The sequence below is a fragment of the Erpetoichthys calabaricus genome, chromosome 5, assembly GCF_900747795.2.
Source record: "Erpetoichthys calabaricus chromosome 5, fErpCal1.3, whole genome shotgun sequence".
In the NCBI taxonomy this organism is placed as follows: Eukaryota; Metazoa; Chordata; class Cladistia; order Polypteriformes; family Polypteridae; genus Erpetoichthys; species Erpetoichthys calabaricus.
Genome location: NC_041398.2, coordinates 192,920,910 through 192,938,813, shown reverse-complemented (window position 1 = coordinate 192,938,813; position 17,904 = coordinate 192,920,910). Strand labels below are relative to the sequence as shown.

The following is a 17,904-nucleotide window of genomic DNA, read 5'->3' as shown; positions in this document are numbered from 1 at the left end:
CTGTTCTTCATTCACACTGCAGCTTGTTAGGCAAAGCACCTGCACCCAGAGAGGATAAATAAGCCTGAGTAGGACAGAGGGAAAAAAAGAGAAATGATCAAAAGAAAGAAAGAAAGAAAGAAAGAAAGAAAGAAAGAAAGAAAGAAAGAAAGAAAGAAAGAAAGAAAGAAAGAAAGAAAGAAAGAAAGAAAGAAAGAAATTAGTTGGAGAAAAGAGGAGTAAGAGCAGGACTGTGAGTGGGTGCAGCAGACAGGAGTTACGGTGACCGGGAAGAGGAATGGTGCTCTTAGGGTAGGGTTGCCTCTTCTGAGCACCCAGGGAACAGGAACAACTGAAGAGTATCAAGGTATCATCATGTGGACACCTGGGATGGAGACAGGATGATGAAGCCAGGCTTTGGAGTCCCAGTGGTAAGTAGCAGAGGTGGCTGAGGTGAAAGCCATTTTAACTGTTGGCCTTGTCCCCTGCCCTGCTGCAAGGACCCGATGGTTGAGCAGGGCAAAGACAGGAAGAAAGAAAGGCAGTAAGGCTCAGGGAATGGAGAAATGCAACCTTCTTGTATCTCAGATATTTTATTATTTTAACATTGTTTGAAGATTATTTATTGAAGACTTTTTATTGGATTATTTATGAATGGCACCACACTTATTTATCAGACACTCATGGTCTGAATAGAATACACTTAACACTTTTTGAGGCATCACTCTTGTTGCTTATGTGTTACTATCACACTAGTCCATCTTCAGTTCATGATAATCAATCTCCTGGGTACAGGAAGATGCCAAGGTTGCTGTAAAATACGGTTTTTGCTTTGTTATTCTGAGGTATTGAGTGTTGCTTGATGTGGAGAAATATGAACTTAAATGATTTTGTCAGAAGGCTGCAACACAGCACAATGTGAAAAAGTGAAGGGGTCTGAATACTTTCTGAATCCATAGTATGACATATTACCTCCTTAATGAGTATATTTCTCCCATGTGACTTGTGTATATAAAGAGTACAATAAGATTCAATAAGTTTCATTTTATTTCTATGCAAGTTTACATTTTAATTCATCCATCCATTTCCTAAGCCAGATCTTTCATAAATAAATTAAAAACATTTGATAACATACAGTTAGGTTCATAACTATTTGGCCAGTGACACAATTTTCATAATTTTGGCTGTGTACACCACCACAATGTATTTGAAATTAAGCAATTATTATGTGATTGAAGTGTAGACTTTTAGCTTTAATTTAAGGAGTTTACCAAAAATTTCATCGGAGCCATTTAAGAACGACAGCCATTTTGTTGCATAGAAACCCCCCATTTCCAAGGGCTCAAAAGTATTTGGACATTCAACTGAGAAGCTGTTCCATAACCAGGTGGGAGCAGTTCCCTTATTATTTCATTAACTATTAAGCAAGTAAAAGGTGTGAAATTGACTCCAAGTGTGGAATTTACATTTGTGAACTTTCATTGTGAACTCTCAATATGAGGTCCAAAAAGCTGTCCGTGTAAGTAAAAACAGTCTATCATTAGGCAGAGAAAATAAAGCATACTCTTTAGAGAGATAGCAGAAACACAAGGAGTGGTCAAATCAACCATTTGGTACATTCTTAAAAAGAAGAAACACACTGGTGAACCCAGCAACACCAGAAGGTCTGGAAATCCACAGAAGACAACAGTGCTGTGGATTTCTGTCCTTGGTGAAGAAGAACCCCTTCACGACATTTAGCCAAACCTAGACCTTTCATTGCCAATGTCTGCAATCAAGAGAAGACTTCATGAAAGTAAAGACAGAGGGTTTACCACAAAGTGCAAACCACTGGTAAACCTCAAACATAAAAAGGATAGATTAGTCTTTGCCAGAAAACATTTTAAAACGCCTGTCCAGTTCTGAAACAATTTTCTTGGACAAAGGAAACCGAGATCAATACATACCAGAATGATGAAAGGAGAAGAGTATAGAGAAGAGAAGAAATGGTTCATGATCTGATGACTACCACATCATCTGTGAAACATGGTGGAGGCAGTTTTATGGCATGATCATGCATATGTAATGCCCTACTGACACTCACCAATTGTTTGGCTGTGGCTGCCTCTCTTGAACTATAAAGGAGCCTTTCCCCTGAGCAATGCTGTCCCCTTTTCTGCACACTTAAAAGTATAATATTCAAATTTCTGGCAGTTCAAATGACCCAGTTTTACAATTGTGAAAAAAATTAACATTTATTTAACACACTCACAAAATAGTGTTTCGTTACGTTAAAAAAAAAAAAAGTTTGTAATATTTTTACTATGATAATTAAGACCATAAACAATAAAACCAATTTGTTTTTCTTAACTTTCCTGACTGATTTTTTGTTAGAAAACTAAATGTCGTCTTATTATTTCTGAACATTTCTTAGAAATTACATATAGCACCTATCTTAACTCAATACCTAAATATATCCTTTAATATGGCTAAGCATATAGGATACAAAACAAAACAAATAAGAGTTTGATACCACAGTTTCTACTTGAGCAGTTGGGTGTCATCAGGGTAGCAGGGTTAATTTTTTTTGTTATCCTACTCACAGGGCCTCCCGTTAGTCTTAAATCCTTGCTCCGCTGTGTCTGTTCCAACCTCACCGTCACGTTTCACCAATCTGTAGTCAGCATTTTCTGCGGCACCCACGTACTGGGTTACTAAGTTAGATCCAGGGTTGAAAAAAGGTTAGTTGCCCCCAGTGCATCGAGTAGTGGCATCCTGTAGTCACAACAAAATTGGATGCCACCATCCTTCTTGACTACGATTACAGCAGGAGATGCCCAAGGACTGTTACTTTCTTGCAGAACTCCCTGAGAAACCAACTCTTGTATATGTTTCTTAAATTCTTGAAACATGTGAGGTGGCACTCGGCGATGCCTTTGTTTTATTGGCTGTGCATCCCCAATGGGGATCCTGTGAGTAACTGTTTCTGTGTATCCATAGTCATTATCACTACTTGAGAACACATCTATGCGTTTCCTTAACAATCCATTGAGCTCCTGACACTGAGCCTGGGAGAGCCCTTACATGTCCACTTGTACAGGAACTGGTAGGCCATCCAACTCTTCATTTAAGGAAGGGTTCTCCCTTCTCTGTTGTGTTAGCACATATAGAACTTCTTGTTCCATCCCTTCTTCAAAAGAAACTTGCTCTTTTGGATGCACTTCCAGTGGCTTACACACTTCTGCTCTTGAGAAGTGCACTTTGAGCTACATTATTTATAAGAAAATATGCTATATAAATAAATGTTGTTGTTGTTGTTGCCACTCGGGTCCTGGGAAGCAGTCTCACTGGCTTCTGAGTAGGCTTTAACAGTCTCATCTAGCTCTAGCTTTTGCCAGGACAGACATGTGGAAGGGTTTTGCCTGGTGTTGCTTCCACTAATACTCGACACACCACACCAACCCTCAATGATCTTTTCACTCCAAGGAGGAATAGTGACTGCTTGTTTCCCAGCCACCTTAACAACTCCTATTCTTCCATCACTGCCCACAAACCCTGTCTCCTTGTGTATACTTGCTAGAACACATGCTCTTTCTGGAGGATTATAACGGTACAATTTCTTAACTCCATCTCCATGGATGCAAAGATCCTGGAGTTAACTCACCACATTTATGCCAATGATGCCAGAAACTCCTTCATTTCATCTATGCCAGGCTTAGCATCAGCCAGCACAAATATACACATTCCACCTAACATCTGTCCCATACATTCAATGTTGGCTTCCAGATATCTGATGACTGTAATGTCTAATCCATTTGCTGCAGTAAGTTTCACCCACTTAGCGGTGGACAGAGTTGAATCTCTTTTTCTGAATTACCCTTCAAAATAAGATTCAGTGATAGTAGTCACTTCAGAGCTAGTATCCAACAAACAGGTAGTCTTAATTCCATCAATCAGTGTAAGTGGTGCCTCCACTCATTTAACTCACATTTTACTGTCTGACTATTTACCATTGAGGGGCCAGGGCCTCCATCCACCTCTTCAGTTAGGCTCTTCTTTTAGGTGTTTTGTTGTCTACCTGTAGTGGTTTTGACTCCTATTGGGCACTACCAGCTAGTATGGCCGGCTTGGTCGCACATGTAACAAATATACCTTCCTTCTGCATCTTTCAATGGCAGCCTCCGGGATTTGCACCTTTTAGGACTCTCTTTATTTTCATTACAAACAACTGCAAATAACTAATTCTGGTGATCTGCCAATTTTCTTATTTCAGCGTGCAGCATTTCCAGTGTAAAGGAGCTAGCATTTTCTGCTGTCATTGAAGCATTCACCATACCCTCATCTTGGCCAGCACCTGGCGTGAGCCCTTTTGTTCATTTCCTGTCTTAAAAAGTCATCCTTAAATCCTATTACCAGCTGCTCTTTCAACACTGTATTGGTATCTGTGACCCATTGCAGTTCTCTCTGCAATATCCTGTTTAATTTTTCTTGAAGGTCATACGCATATGCTCTTATTGTTTCACTTGACCCCTGCTTTCTTTCATAAAACTCTTTCAGTCTTGTCCCAATTGGCACTTTATCTCTGTATGTTTCTAATAAAATTTTAAAAATGTCTTCAGCATGTGTTTCTTTCTCCTTTCTTTTTTCATGTGCTGCTTTAAGAATTCAACACGATCTTCTACTGGTACTTTGGAAACCTTAAATGCTGATTTCATAGTAGTAACCCACTCTTATATATTCTGTTCTGGTTTTAATGGGCCTCCACTGAATTCTGGAAGCCTATGGTCCCTGGGAATATAGACTGCTAATGGGGCTCGCTGTGCTGAAGCCTGTTGCTCAATAACTGTTTTGCCAATGTTAAAGCTTCACTATGTTCTGTTCTTGTCTGCTGCAGCATTCCTGACTGCTCCTGTAACCTCCACTGCAGATCTGTTAGTTGTTTTATTAGATCTTCCAGCTCTGCCATGCTCTCAAACTTAACCAGAGCACTAAAAATCTGTTGAACCCTTTCTGTAAGATCCTGTTCGTGACACCAAAAATGTAATGCCCTACTGACACTCACCAATTGTTTGGCTGTGGCCGCCTATCTTGAACTATAAACTAGCCTTTTCCCTGAGCAATGCTGTCCCCCTTTCTGCACACTTAAAAGTATATTATTCAAATTTCTGGCAGTTCAAATGACCCACTGTTATAATTCTGAAAAAAATGAACATTTATTTAACACACTCACTTCATCTTGGAGAATGACTGACAAAATAGTGTTTCTTTAAGTAAAAAAAAAAAAAAGTTTGTAATATTTTTACTTTGATAATTAAGACCATAAACAATGAAAGCATTTTGTTTTTCTTAACTTTCCTGATTCCTTTCTTAGTTTTTGTTAGAAAACTAAAAAAAAAAATATGACGTTCTATTATTTCTGAACACTTCTTAGAAATTACATATAGCACTTATCTTAACTCAATACCTAAATATATCCTTCAATATAGCTAAACATATAGGATACAAAACAAAACAAATAAGAGTTTGATACCACAGTTTCTACTTCAGTAGTTGGGTGTCATCGGGTAGCAGGATTCGGTTTTTTTTTTGTTATCTTACTCATATGGCCTCCCGTTAGTCTTGAATCCTCGCTTCACTGTGTCTGTTTTCCAACCTCACCGTCACGTTTCACCGGCACCCACGTACTGGGACAACTTACATCCGGAGTGTTCACTGTATGAAGTCCTCCTAAAAGCTCTGTGTTCCATGGTGTCACAATTCTGGTAAGTGGCAACCCAAACTCCATTCCTCCATCACTCTCTATTCTCCGTCCATTTCGTAATTCCTTAACGACTTCTTCTTTTCTTATATATTTCTTATTCTGTCTCAACCTGCTACACATCACTCTGCACCTTGTACTGAAATGATTCACTGGGAACGCTACCGTCGAGTCTTCAGCTCGCCTTTACTGCACACATCTCATCCAGCTTCAGACCGCCACTCATTCTTTATCAGAACGATCCACTGGGACTGCGCTGTTTCTTCGCGTTCTGCTTCTGATTTCACCTCTCAACGCCGTATCAAAGTCAGTACTCAATGCACATGTCTGCCCCTCACAACATGCCGACTATTCCTTCCTTTTTTCTTGCCACTCCTCTTCTGTTTATTTTTTGTGCTTCCTTCTCCTTCAGGCATCATTGGTGGGGTGCATCAGATCTTTCCAGGTTGCAACTTATTTTGTACTCCCCTGGCATCACACATAGCTGCAAACAGAAGTCAGTCACTAGTGTTTATTGATGATATGACTGCTGGCAGAAGTAGCAGGATGAATTCTGAAGTGTACAGGGCTTAGTTTCACCCAAATGCTGCAAAACTGATAGGATGATGCTTCACTGTACAGATGGACAATGAGCCAAAACGTGCTGCGAAAGAAAACCCAAGTGCTTTTCAAGGCAAAGAAATGGAATATTCTTCAATAGTCAAGTCAATTAACTGACTTCAATCCAATTGGAAATGTATTTCACTTGCTGAAGGCAAAACTGATGGCAGAAAGTCAGCTGCAGTAAAGAAAACCCAAGATTTGGAGATGGCCAGGGGTTCAGACTTCAGGCAATCATTGACTGTAAGGGATTTTCAACCAAATATTGAAACTGATTGTTGTATTTATGATTATGTTAGTTTGTCAAAATACTTTTGAGCCCCTGAAAACAGGGTGTCCATGTATAAAAATGTCTTTTCTAAACAGCTCATACAATATTTGAATTAAAGCTGAAAGTATATACTTCAGTCATATCTGGATTGCTTTGTTGCAAATCCATTGTGGTGGTGTACAGTGCAAAAACTATGAAAATTGTGTCTCTCTCCATATAGTCATGGACCTGACTGTAAATTGTATATTTAATAAGATCATAAAAAATGACAAATATGTATGTTAAAGAATTACGCAAAGAAAGAAATAAAACAAGGCTATTGCACATTTTATCAAGAGTAAAGCGGGTTTTAATAATGTTGCTATTACTATGAATGCCCCTATCCTCCACTCACATTTAACAGCACTCAAAACACTTTGCTTTTTCTGCCTTTTTTCTGCTTTTCATGTTGGAAACTAATTTCTGTTTTTATTAGCTTGGCTGAAATCTACTAATGTTGTTATCCCATTGGAAGCAGAAAACATTTCTCATATTGATTTCAGATAATTTTAGCAGCATCATCAGCCATTGTTTTTTTTCACCAGATAATGAAAGAACCTGCAACCGTCCTTGAGTTTTTACATTTGTCTTGTATCCTCCAGACTCATGTGGCCCACCCAGCCATTGCCATACTCTTAATCCTTATAAATTAAAGGTGCCAGTAACCTGACATTTCCTTATCTCTGGTAATGTCCTTCTTTTCCATCAGGTTTATTAGTCTTTAGCAATGTCAGTGCCTTTATCCAGCTTCCTCAGTCTCTAGAGATATTCATTACTTGTCCTGGTGCAGCCTCCTATATTGACCTAGAGTAGCTTGTCAAAAGTAAGGTATCAGTCTCTTTTGGTTAAGGGCACTTAGATAAATATGTTATTTTTGGCAATTGATCAACAAAGAAAAGAAGAAAATACTTGAATCAAATTAAAACAAAATAAATAAGTTAACCCTCCAAAAGTATAGAGGAGAGAAAAAAAAACACTATGACCTGCAACATTTGTCTTATGCTACATATTGATCTCACACATCTGTTTTGTCGCTTTTTGTGTGACTGCTGTTATTTTTTTATTTATAGAAGATTATATCTGTTATCGTGGGCTGTTAGAAAATTTGCTTTCCTCTGCTTTATTATAGTATGCATTAAACAAAATGTGTTTCTGTTTCTATTGTTGTTATATGGACTGTGTGCTCTTCCCATGTTAGTTATGGGGTTCTTCTTCATCTCTAAGCTCAGTGTGGCCTCAAGTTGGAGCTCCGCTGACCTTGTGCTTAGTAAGACTTCAACAGCTTAGCCTTGTTGTTGTATTAATTAACATAACCTGCAGGGAGCAGTGCATCTAATTGGTAAAGTAAAACAAAAGCTATGTTAATACATAATTATAACTGTGTCTGTTTCGCTTTTATATTTAACCTAACTGTCCAGCAAGATTAATGTCATTTTGCAACCTTTAGACTTCATTTAATCTAAAATATACACAGCAGGTACTAACTAATGAGATACTCAATTGCAATTAGTAACAAAAGAAATGAGAACCACAGCAGGTTTGAAAAAGAGCAGGCTTTTATTTCATTTGTTTAATGAGATACTCCATATTTACAGGTGAACACATTCTTATTACTAAAATGTTACAAAAGATACTAATGACCAGTAAACTTAAGAGGTAAAATCTGTTAAAAATAACCATTGCATTTAATTTCTACTAATAAAGATTGACATTTAATTTTATTATTAATAATATTAATTAAATATTCCTAAACTTTTTCAAGTGACAGATGCATACATTAAGTGTGTAGTGCTGATGTTACTTCAAATATATTCAGGAGCCTTACCAAATTTGATGCAGAGTTACTTCACTAAGTAACCACTACTAAGTTGCTAAGTTAAGTTAATTGGCTATGTCAGTAACCTCTAGAGAACAGATGTTGCAGTTGACAACAGGCTTGTTACGATGCTGCAGACAAGCTGAGCAGCCACGTTTGCTGCAATTGATCTTAAGGTGTAGCACAAATTTAGTCTGCAGCCGTGTACTTACTAGGGTGGGGGTGTCCAACTTTGGTCCTGGTGGGCCACAGTGGCTGCAAGTTTTCATTCTAACCCTTTTACTAATCAGTAAGCAGTTTTCACTGCTAATTTACTCCTTTTCCCTTCATTTTAATAGACATGGTTTAAGGCTTCAGACCTCTGAATTGATTTGTTTCTTCATTAAATGGCAGCCAAACAGAAATGAGATGTGAAACGAGCCAACAGATGACCAGCTAAATTGAAATGTCAAACTCCAGCCAATTTCACTCCAACCAGTTTCTTAATGAGAAGCCAGTTATTTCTGTTAATTAAAGCCATTATTGAATATCAAGATGTTTTGGTGACCTGAGCAGACTAACATGATCTAGACCAGGGGTAGGCAACGTCGGTCCTGGAGTGCCACAGTATGTGCAGGTTTTTGTTCCAACCCAGTTCCTTAACGAGAACTCAATTATTGCTGATGAAGCACATATTGCTTAAGTGACATTTTAATGCTTCATTTTAGTGGTCTCGCTTGTTAAGGTTCTCCAACCTTAATTGCTTATTTCAATCTTAAACTGCTGCATTCAGTGTTTTAATTGCTCCTTATTAGCAATAAGATGTAAAAGACAAAGCAGCCAGCAGTTCTCCAGCTAGCTTTTTTCCAATTACATCTGTGTGTGTTCATCATGCACGGTTTGATTTAATAAAACACTTAATAGAAAAATGTGACAGACTGAAAATGATCTGTTTTAGGCTTCAAATCATTTGGATAATATCCTTGGAAAGGAAAAAAATCTACGATATAAAAGCCTTACATTGCACAGACTAACAAGCCATAAAATTAAATAAGGTCTGAGATTGGCAATGATTGGTTTCTAATTAAGCAATTGGGTTGAATGAAAACCTTTAGCCACTGCGGCTCACCAGGACCGACATTGCCTACCCCTGTTTTACATCTTATTGCTAATAAGGAGCAATTAAAACACTGAATGCAGCAGTTTAAGATTGAAATAAGCAATTAAGGTTGGAGAACCTTAACAAGCGAGACCACTAAAATGAAGCATTAAAATGTCACTTAAGCAATATGTGCTTCATCAGCAATAATTGAGTTCTCGTTAAGGAACTGGGTTGGAACAAAAACCTGCACATACTGTGGCACTCCAGGACCGACGTTGCCTACCCCTGATCTAGACCAGTGTTTCCCAAACTCAGTCCTGGGGAACCCCTGTGGCTGCAGGTTTTTGTTCCAACCGGATTCCTAATCAGTGACAACACCTGATAGCACTGATCTCATTTAATTAGCTGGTGTTTTTTTTTTATTCGACATTCAGAAAAGCAGAACAGCATGATTTGTTACATTTATAAGACATTTAGAAATATTTCTGCTTTTGCTATAGATTTAAATGCTTAACTCTCTTTTGTTGATTTCATTATACTTTGCCCTTTCTCTGTGCAGTTTTTCCCCCTTCGTTGTATCTTAATAATGACAATTTAAAACGAGCAGATCAGGCACCCAGGCAAACAACACTGAATAATCAAAGGCTGGAACTATTTTAGAATCAGACCCACTAATTAGTAAATAATGGATTAATTAAACAATTAGAAGACCTAGAAAAGTAGAATGAAAATCAAGATGAAAATACTGTTAAAAAGAAAAAAAATACATTATTCCTATATAACTGCTTGGTACATTTTAATATTTTTTTTTTAGCAAACTTAGTTTTCTAATTTCTATATTGTTCCCTAAACACAGAACTTGGGAAATATCAGTTCACTTAATTAGCACAGGAGTTCAATTAAAAACAGAAGCTGGTTGGAACAAAAACCTGCAGCCACAGGGGTTCACCAGGACTGAGTTTGGGAAACACTGATCTAGACCTTCACCTTTCTTTATTTTCAGGTTACCTGGGGCCTCATATATAACGCCGTGCGTAGAACTCACACTATAACATGGCGTAAGCACAAAAGCGGGATTGTGCGTACGCACAGAAAAATCCAGATGCAGGAATCTGTGCGCACGCAAAATTTCACGTTCTTCCACTACATAAATCCCGATTAGCGTGAAAAGTAACGCACGTGCACGCGCCTTCTGTCCCGCCCCAACTCCTCCCAGAATTACGCCTCTTTGAATATGCAAATCAATATAAATAGCCTTCTGTGAAAAGACAATGGGAAAAGCACGGGGGAAAATATAAGAATTTCAGCGAATACCAAGTGGAGGCAAAGGAAAAACCTACAATTTGTTGGTTTAAACAGTGGGACAATCAACAAAAGGAAGTTGATCGAGTGACAGTGTCGGAGAAACTCGAAGGCTCAAGTTCACAAAGTTGCACAGTGCCCGAAATAAAAAAGAAATCACATATCAAAGTCGCCGTGAAAAAGCGAGTCGTATCCCACCGTCTGAGTGTCATATGAAAGCTTATTAGGGTACAGACAAAAAAAAGGCACACAGTGGGGAAAAAAGCACGAAATGTCAACTTTAATCTCGAAATTTCCACTTTAATCACGTAGTTTATTTTGCCATTAAAGTAGAACATCATAAACTTCATCTTAAAATCGTTTAATTTACTAGTTTCTCAAATCCCATTGTAACTAAAGTGGCATGTTAAATGCTTTGTTCTGTATTTGATCTTCTATGTGCTCTATGTGTATGAATCACTACCTGCTTTTTAAACGGGCTTTCTCTTTCTCCGACAGGACACATAATCCATTACATTCGTGATATTACAGCTCTCTGAATAATTAAAATACTGAGATGTATACGTGATATCTTTTTCATGATGATAGGAATGAAAGCATGTTATTAAACATGGGAACACGGTGGCGCAGTGCTTGTTCATATCTCACGCAAGAGGCTTGCTGCGCCATGCGCGACCTTCAATGACATAATTTATCACAGCAGTACTGTCTCTTTCAAAAGTACTAACCTCCAATTCCTGTCCTTACTTTTCTTTCTCCAAAAACTCAATCGCTACACAATAAGCTATGTAATAGACGTGAAGCCATCTGTAAGCTTAGAACTTCGATTCTTCAAAACTTTTAAGGAACATTGAAATATCTGAGTAGTCAGTGTTTAATTATTATATCCGTCTATCTACCAAGTGTCGCGTCAGCACCAGCAAGAATACAACGCAAGGCAGGAACAATTACTGAACTAGCTAGCGCTGCGGCACCGTGTCCTCACATGTTTAATTATTAACAATACAGATTATTTAAATGAAGTTAAAGTTTTATCTGTATAATATAATCAACATGTTTTGCTGCATTTCGTCTTAGAAATGAATACCGTCATCATATGTAAATACGCGCTTTATAAAGTGCCGCAGGTTGTGCAATATTATAACTGTAGTGCAAGTTTACAGTGGGGTAATTGTACTTATAAGTACAAACAGTTCTAAAAGGAGCACTTGATGGACTGATTTAGTGCGTTTAGAGTTCTTGGGATGAAACTGTTTCTAAACCGCGAAGTCCGTACAGGGACTAAAGCGTTTTGCTGTGGCTCAGGCAGCATCTGCTTCATGCTGTGTACCGATAATTCTCTTTCCGATCAGCTGCTGCTGTAATTTCCCACTCAGATACAGTGATATAAATACTCCGAGTGGTGCAGTGAGATTAATGTGGAAAAAGATGATCTGCTGTGGCAATCCTTAACGGGAGCAGCTGAAAGAAGATGCAGTGAGAGTTACAACGCTAAAGCAGTTATGGTATTTGGAATACGATGGCTATTCCCTGGACCATTATATTGCTACAGGTTAATTATATCAGATGCATTACACTAATAAACAATATGCAGTTAATTTCAGTGTATTTATAAAGCCGCGCCAGGAATGTGGATCTAAGAAAGAAAGGGTGATCACACAGGAACAGTAGCACTGCTTTGACGCTGGGTGCCGCCAGTCTGCAAAACCGGGCGGATAAATTGCGTACGCCAAGGAATGAGTTACCGTGGAAATGTGCGTGGCTTTACGCCAAGTTTAGGTTTTATACATCGCGATTTGAGCGTGGAAAGGTTCGTACGCAACATTTCTGTGCGTACGCACCGTTTATACATGAGGCCCCTGGTCATGTGGTGGCTTGCTTTGTGTCTCATTATTGTTTGGCTGCTCATTAAGGAAAAAGAAACAACTAAGGGGTCTGAATCACGTCAATTAAAACTAAGGCAAAATAAGTTAATCAGCAGCAAAAACAGCTCACTAATTAAGAAGATGGAACTTTATTAAAACACTGCAAACAAACATTTTTCTCTTTTTCAAAAGTTTAAACTGTGCTCCATGACAAGACAGAGATGACAGTTCCGTCTCACAATTAAAAGAATGCAAACATATCTTCCTCTTCAAAGGAGTGCGTGTCAGGAGCAGAGAATGTCAGAGAGAGAGAGAAAAGCAAACAAATCAATAGGGCTGTTTGGCTTTTAAGTATGCGAAGCACCGTGGCACAAAGCAGTTACAATGAAGGCAGCAGCTCACACCCCCTCCGTCAGGAGCAGAGAATGTCAGAGAGAGAGAGAGAGAGAGACAGATAAAAACAAACAATCAAAAATCAATACGTGCCCTTCGAGCTTTTAAGTATGCGAAGCACCGTGCAGCATGTCACTTCACGAAGCAACTGCACAGAAGGGAGCAACGTGAAGGTAATCTTTCAGCATTTTTAGACGAGCGTCCATATCGGCTAGGTGTGCGAACAGCCCCCCTGCTCACACCCCCTCCGTCAGGAGCAGAGAATGTCAGAGCAAGAGAGAGAGAGAGAAAAGTAAGTTGGGAAGCTTCTCAGCCATCTGCCAATAGCGTCCCTTGTATGAAATCAACTGGGCAAACCAACTGAGGAAGCATATACCAGAAATTAAAAGACCCATTGTCCGCAGAAATCCGCGAACCAACAAAAAATCTGCGATATATATTTAAATATGCTTACATATAAAATCCGCGATAGAGTGAACCCGCGAAAGGCGAAGCGCGATATAGTGAGGGATTACTGTACGTTGTTTCTTTAGTTGTAGGATTGGTAATTGTCTGTTTGAAGACTGTGTTTCTAATTTGTGGAGTACCAACAAGGATAAAGCTTGTACCATCATCATTATGATAATACGTACTGTGCTACCCATATAAGACAGGTTGAAATCTAAGCAGTCAATGTTTATTATTTGATACCTGGCCTCCCTTTCCCTCACAGCAACCTGTTCTTCTTCAGAGAGGACAGCCCATTTTTGCCACTTCATCTTGACCTCAACTCATCGAACACATCAGTGTTTTACTGGGAAAATGCAGAAGTGGTCACTAATGCATTGACGTAGATTAGTGACTCTAACCTTGTCGTGTTGGGGCTTTGGTTTCCTGATATGTGAGTCGATTTATCATTACTTTTCACTCATCCATTACCCACCACATGAAGTTACGAGGAACATGCAAAAAGTTTCCACACTTTTTTTTTAACTGTATCTCTCCATTATAAAAAAAAAACTTGCGACGAGACGTGATATTTTGAAGAGAGATAGAGACACTTTCATATCCCGTGAGATGGTCAAGTCACATCATACTTACAACCTTTGGAAGCAAGCACCATGATACACATGCAGAGCAGGTTAGAGATAATGGAAGCAGGAAAATTCAAAAGTCTCAAAAAAAGGAGAGTAAAGATCGCATTAGCGCAAACAAACAGAAAATATTACTCGGTGAAATAACGGAACAACGAAAAGAGCTAGAATAGTGTTCTCTGGGGGAGAAGAAAGATGGAATGCAGATCACGCGACATGGCAGCAGCAGCAAGCCAGCAGCTGATTGAGCAAAAAAAAAAAAAACAACTGTTATTTGTTTCCCAATGCATCACCGTTTAAGAGGGGTTTCAGAGGAGTGACAGCGTCTCCTTCGAGTGCGTTCAGCCCCCATCTTCACAAAGGTGCGTAGTGCTCGTGTTGGGGGGTAGGCGAGTGAAGTGCAAATCACATGGCACAGCAGCAGCAGCAAGCCACCAGCTGATCGAGTAAAGAGAAGGTAAAAATAAAAACTGTATTTGTTTCCCATTGTATCACTGTTTAAGAGGGGTTTCGGAGGAGCGGCCACGTCTCCTTGGGGTGCATTCAGCCCCCCTCTTCACAATGGCGCTGGCAGGCGGGGAAAGGGGTTGGCGAGCGAAGCGAGCAGGGGGTGAAGCCCCCTAGTTTATTAAGAATTTCAAAAATAAATTACATCACTATTCTACACAGTCACCTTCCTTTGCGATGCAATTTTCCCAGCATCGTACCAACTTTTTAATGCCCAATTACTACTACTGCCTTCACCATTTCCAAGGGAAATACAAAAGTGCGGAAACTTTTTGAAAGTCCCTCATATTAGTTTTTAGCATTACATCTACAAATCTTGTTCATTTGGCCTGAGTGGGTGGAAGAAAGTTGCTACCACGCTGCTGTTGCTGGCATGTACAGAATACAACAGAATAGGCCAATAAGACCAATTTTCTTATTTTCTTATTTTTAGACCCTTATCTTGTACTTTTACTATCATTTTTGATTTTTTTTACCCCCTTCTTGTACATGTTTTGCCCATTTTATTTTTTCTCTCCATAACTCTAGCAACCAGACAGACATACACAGACACTTTTTTTGAGGTGGATAAGCTGATTTCCTGTTGGTCAGGCATTAACATTTGCAGTGCACCATCTATTGGAATGTATTTTGTAATCCATGTAAATATAAAATGCATTGCATTTTTCATTCTAACAGATGGTGCATCACAAACATTAGCACTGCTGTTATGAATTCCATAGCAAATACCATATAACAAAGACATAGAAACCGGATGGACACACAGAAACACAGTCGCACACACAGACAGTTGTTCTTTTATTAAGGAGGATTGAACTTTTTTGGTGTTAATTGAAATATACTATTTTGATTGCATTTTAACTTGTCCAATGATGTGCTAAATAAGAATAAGTAAAATAAAATTATAGTGAATTTTCTGGCAAAAAACAATGGATATCAACTGCTAGTATATAATTTTAGGCAAATAAATAGAAGTAATGGAAGGACAGAAGAAAAATGACTAAATAGTAATTACTAACAGCTATAATAATAAAAAAAAATCTGAAGGGGGTGGCTGTCCTCTTTGGAGACATATTTTAATGAGTAAAACAATGCAAGAATTTCATTTTTTTTTTGCAGTTTTTACTTTTTAAAGGCAGTAAGCAGCACTTAACTCAACAGCTAAAGGGCTATACTGTAAAACTGCAAGGCTGACACTTTACTGTTCACAGCTGGCTTTCTACATGACTCTGACCTGGTCACATAGATTAAGTACAGAAATGCTGAAGTAATCACATACTGTAGACTTACCTAAATTACTGTATCCATTTCTTATGCCTAGACAACTGATGCATTCAAAGATAGAAAAACAAATTGTATATTGGCTGAAAGATGGAAAGGGTCAGAAGGCATGTCACAAAACATTTCCAAATACTACTGAATATTGTTTTATATCATGGGCTAATAACTAAATGATTTTAAGTAGTATGCCTCTCTGTTAATCAGTAGTTGTGATGGTTGCACACAAAATATATTACGGTTGACTGTAGGCAATGAATCATTTCCTGCTACACACTAAATTTAAATCAACACAGTCTGATTCATAACTGTTTATTAGAAAAAAAACCATCAGTCAACAATATTACAGATAGAGATATAGCCGCTCACTTGTCTTGGAGAGATTTGACATCTGAACTGCTAAAGCCCCATTTATCACAAAGGATCTCTTCTTGGTCACCAGGTTCAATGAATGCAATCTGAAAATAAGGAATAGTTATGGTTACAAATAAATTCAAATAATTCATGCCTATAATCTATAAGCAACTTCAGCTAAGTTTTACTTACACCAATTGTAAGTGTTGTAAAGGCAGCTTAATAAAAAAATTCCAAATTGAGCTCAATATGTAAAAATATAAATTACAAACATGGACAGAGTTTGACATTTTGGGATGGGGTGCCAGACAAGAAATAAAAATAATTGCATTTTTTTTACAGTCTCAACTGTAGTGGTCATCATTTACATTCCTTCCCAAGTTGAATATTATGCATCACTCATAATATAAAGTTACAGTGTAAAACAAATTAAAAATTTTTGAATTTATGAAAAAATATACATGTACATTAACAATATTTAAATTACAGAAAGCATTGTTTGTTTGTTCTTTTAGTTTGTTTACTTATTATTATTTAACAGCAATTTTGTTAGTGAGTTTAACAAATTCTATTTGAGACTTGGAAAAAAACAGTGCAATAATTACAGACCAATCTCCAAAATTCAGCTTTTATGTAAATTATTACAAAAATATCATAGCCAAGCTTATGTTGGCGGTGGTGGAAAAAAATCATATTTTCAGGAAGCTCCAGTCCTAGAAAATAATAACATGGAAACAGCCCTTCTTAAGGTTACCAGTGATTTCTTAATGAGTGAAGATGCTGTCTCTATTTTGGTGTTTTTGGATTTAAGTGAAACTTTTGTTACTATTGTTCCTACCATTAAGCTTAGTAGATTAAAACAATGGACTGGAATATTTGGAACTGCATTGGACTGGTTGTCCTCATATTTGTCTAATAGAATGTTTGTGATTTCTTTTGTTATTGCAGTTTCCTCCTCTTCTATTATGACGTGTTGGGTATATCAAGATACCATTTTAGGTCCAATTTTATTTTCTTTATATGGCTTTCTCTGGAACATGTCATTTGGCCATATGATTAACTATTATTGTTCTGCAGATGATTTACAGCTGTATTTGTCAATGAAGCCTAACATTGCATCCAATTTGTCAGTTCTTCATGCGTGATGTAAGAATTTGGACGGCATATAACTTTTTTCAACTGAACCCTGACAAAATTAAGATTTTGATAATTGGCTGTCTGCAAAATACAGCCCAATGAAACAGGCACTTGGTTCTTTCACACTTAATGTAGATCCTACCCTAAATTTTGAATGTCATGTTAACAAACCAGTACAATCAAGTTTTTATCAACTATAAAGACTGTCAAGGTCAGAGCTTCTTTATCTTTTGAACATACTGAAAAGGTTATTCATGGTTTTATTTTGTCTTGTCTACGGTAGATTATTATAATACTGTACTTGGTTTGCCACATTGACCTACTCTTCTCTTGCCTGGCTTCAGCTGAATTGCATTACCCCAGTCCTGACTTCAATCCAGTTGCTACCAGTTAATTTCAAAATTTAATAACTTTACAATTTTATTGATTACTTTTAAGGCTTTGAATGGTCTGGCTTCTGACTATATTTCTG

The 17,904-nt window shown here is 37.9% G+C and overlaps 1 protein-coding gene across 2 annotated transcripts in view; it reads right to left on the bottom strand.

Moving 5' to 3' along the window:
• Window positions 1-17,904, bottom strand: part of gda (guanine deaminase) — a 98,581-nt gene that overhangs the window by 61,528 nt on the left and 19,149 nt on the right. For both annotated transcript variants that reach the window (XM_051928373.1, XM_028802344.2), the window contains exon 2: window positions 16,311-16,399. In XM_051928373.1, coding sequence (XP_051784333.1) covers window positions 16,311-16,399 — 89 coding nt within the window. The remainder of the gene's footprint in view (window positions 1-16,310; window positions 16,400-17,904) is intronic.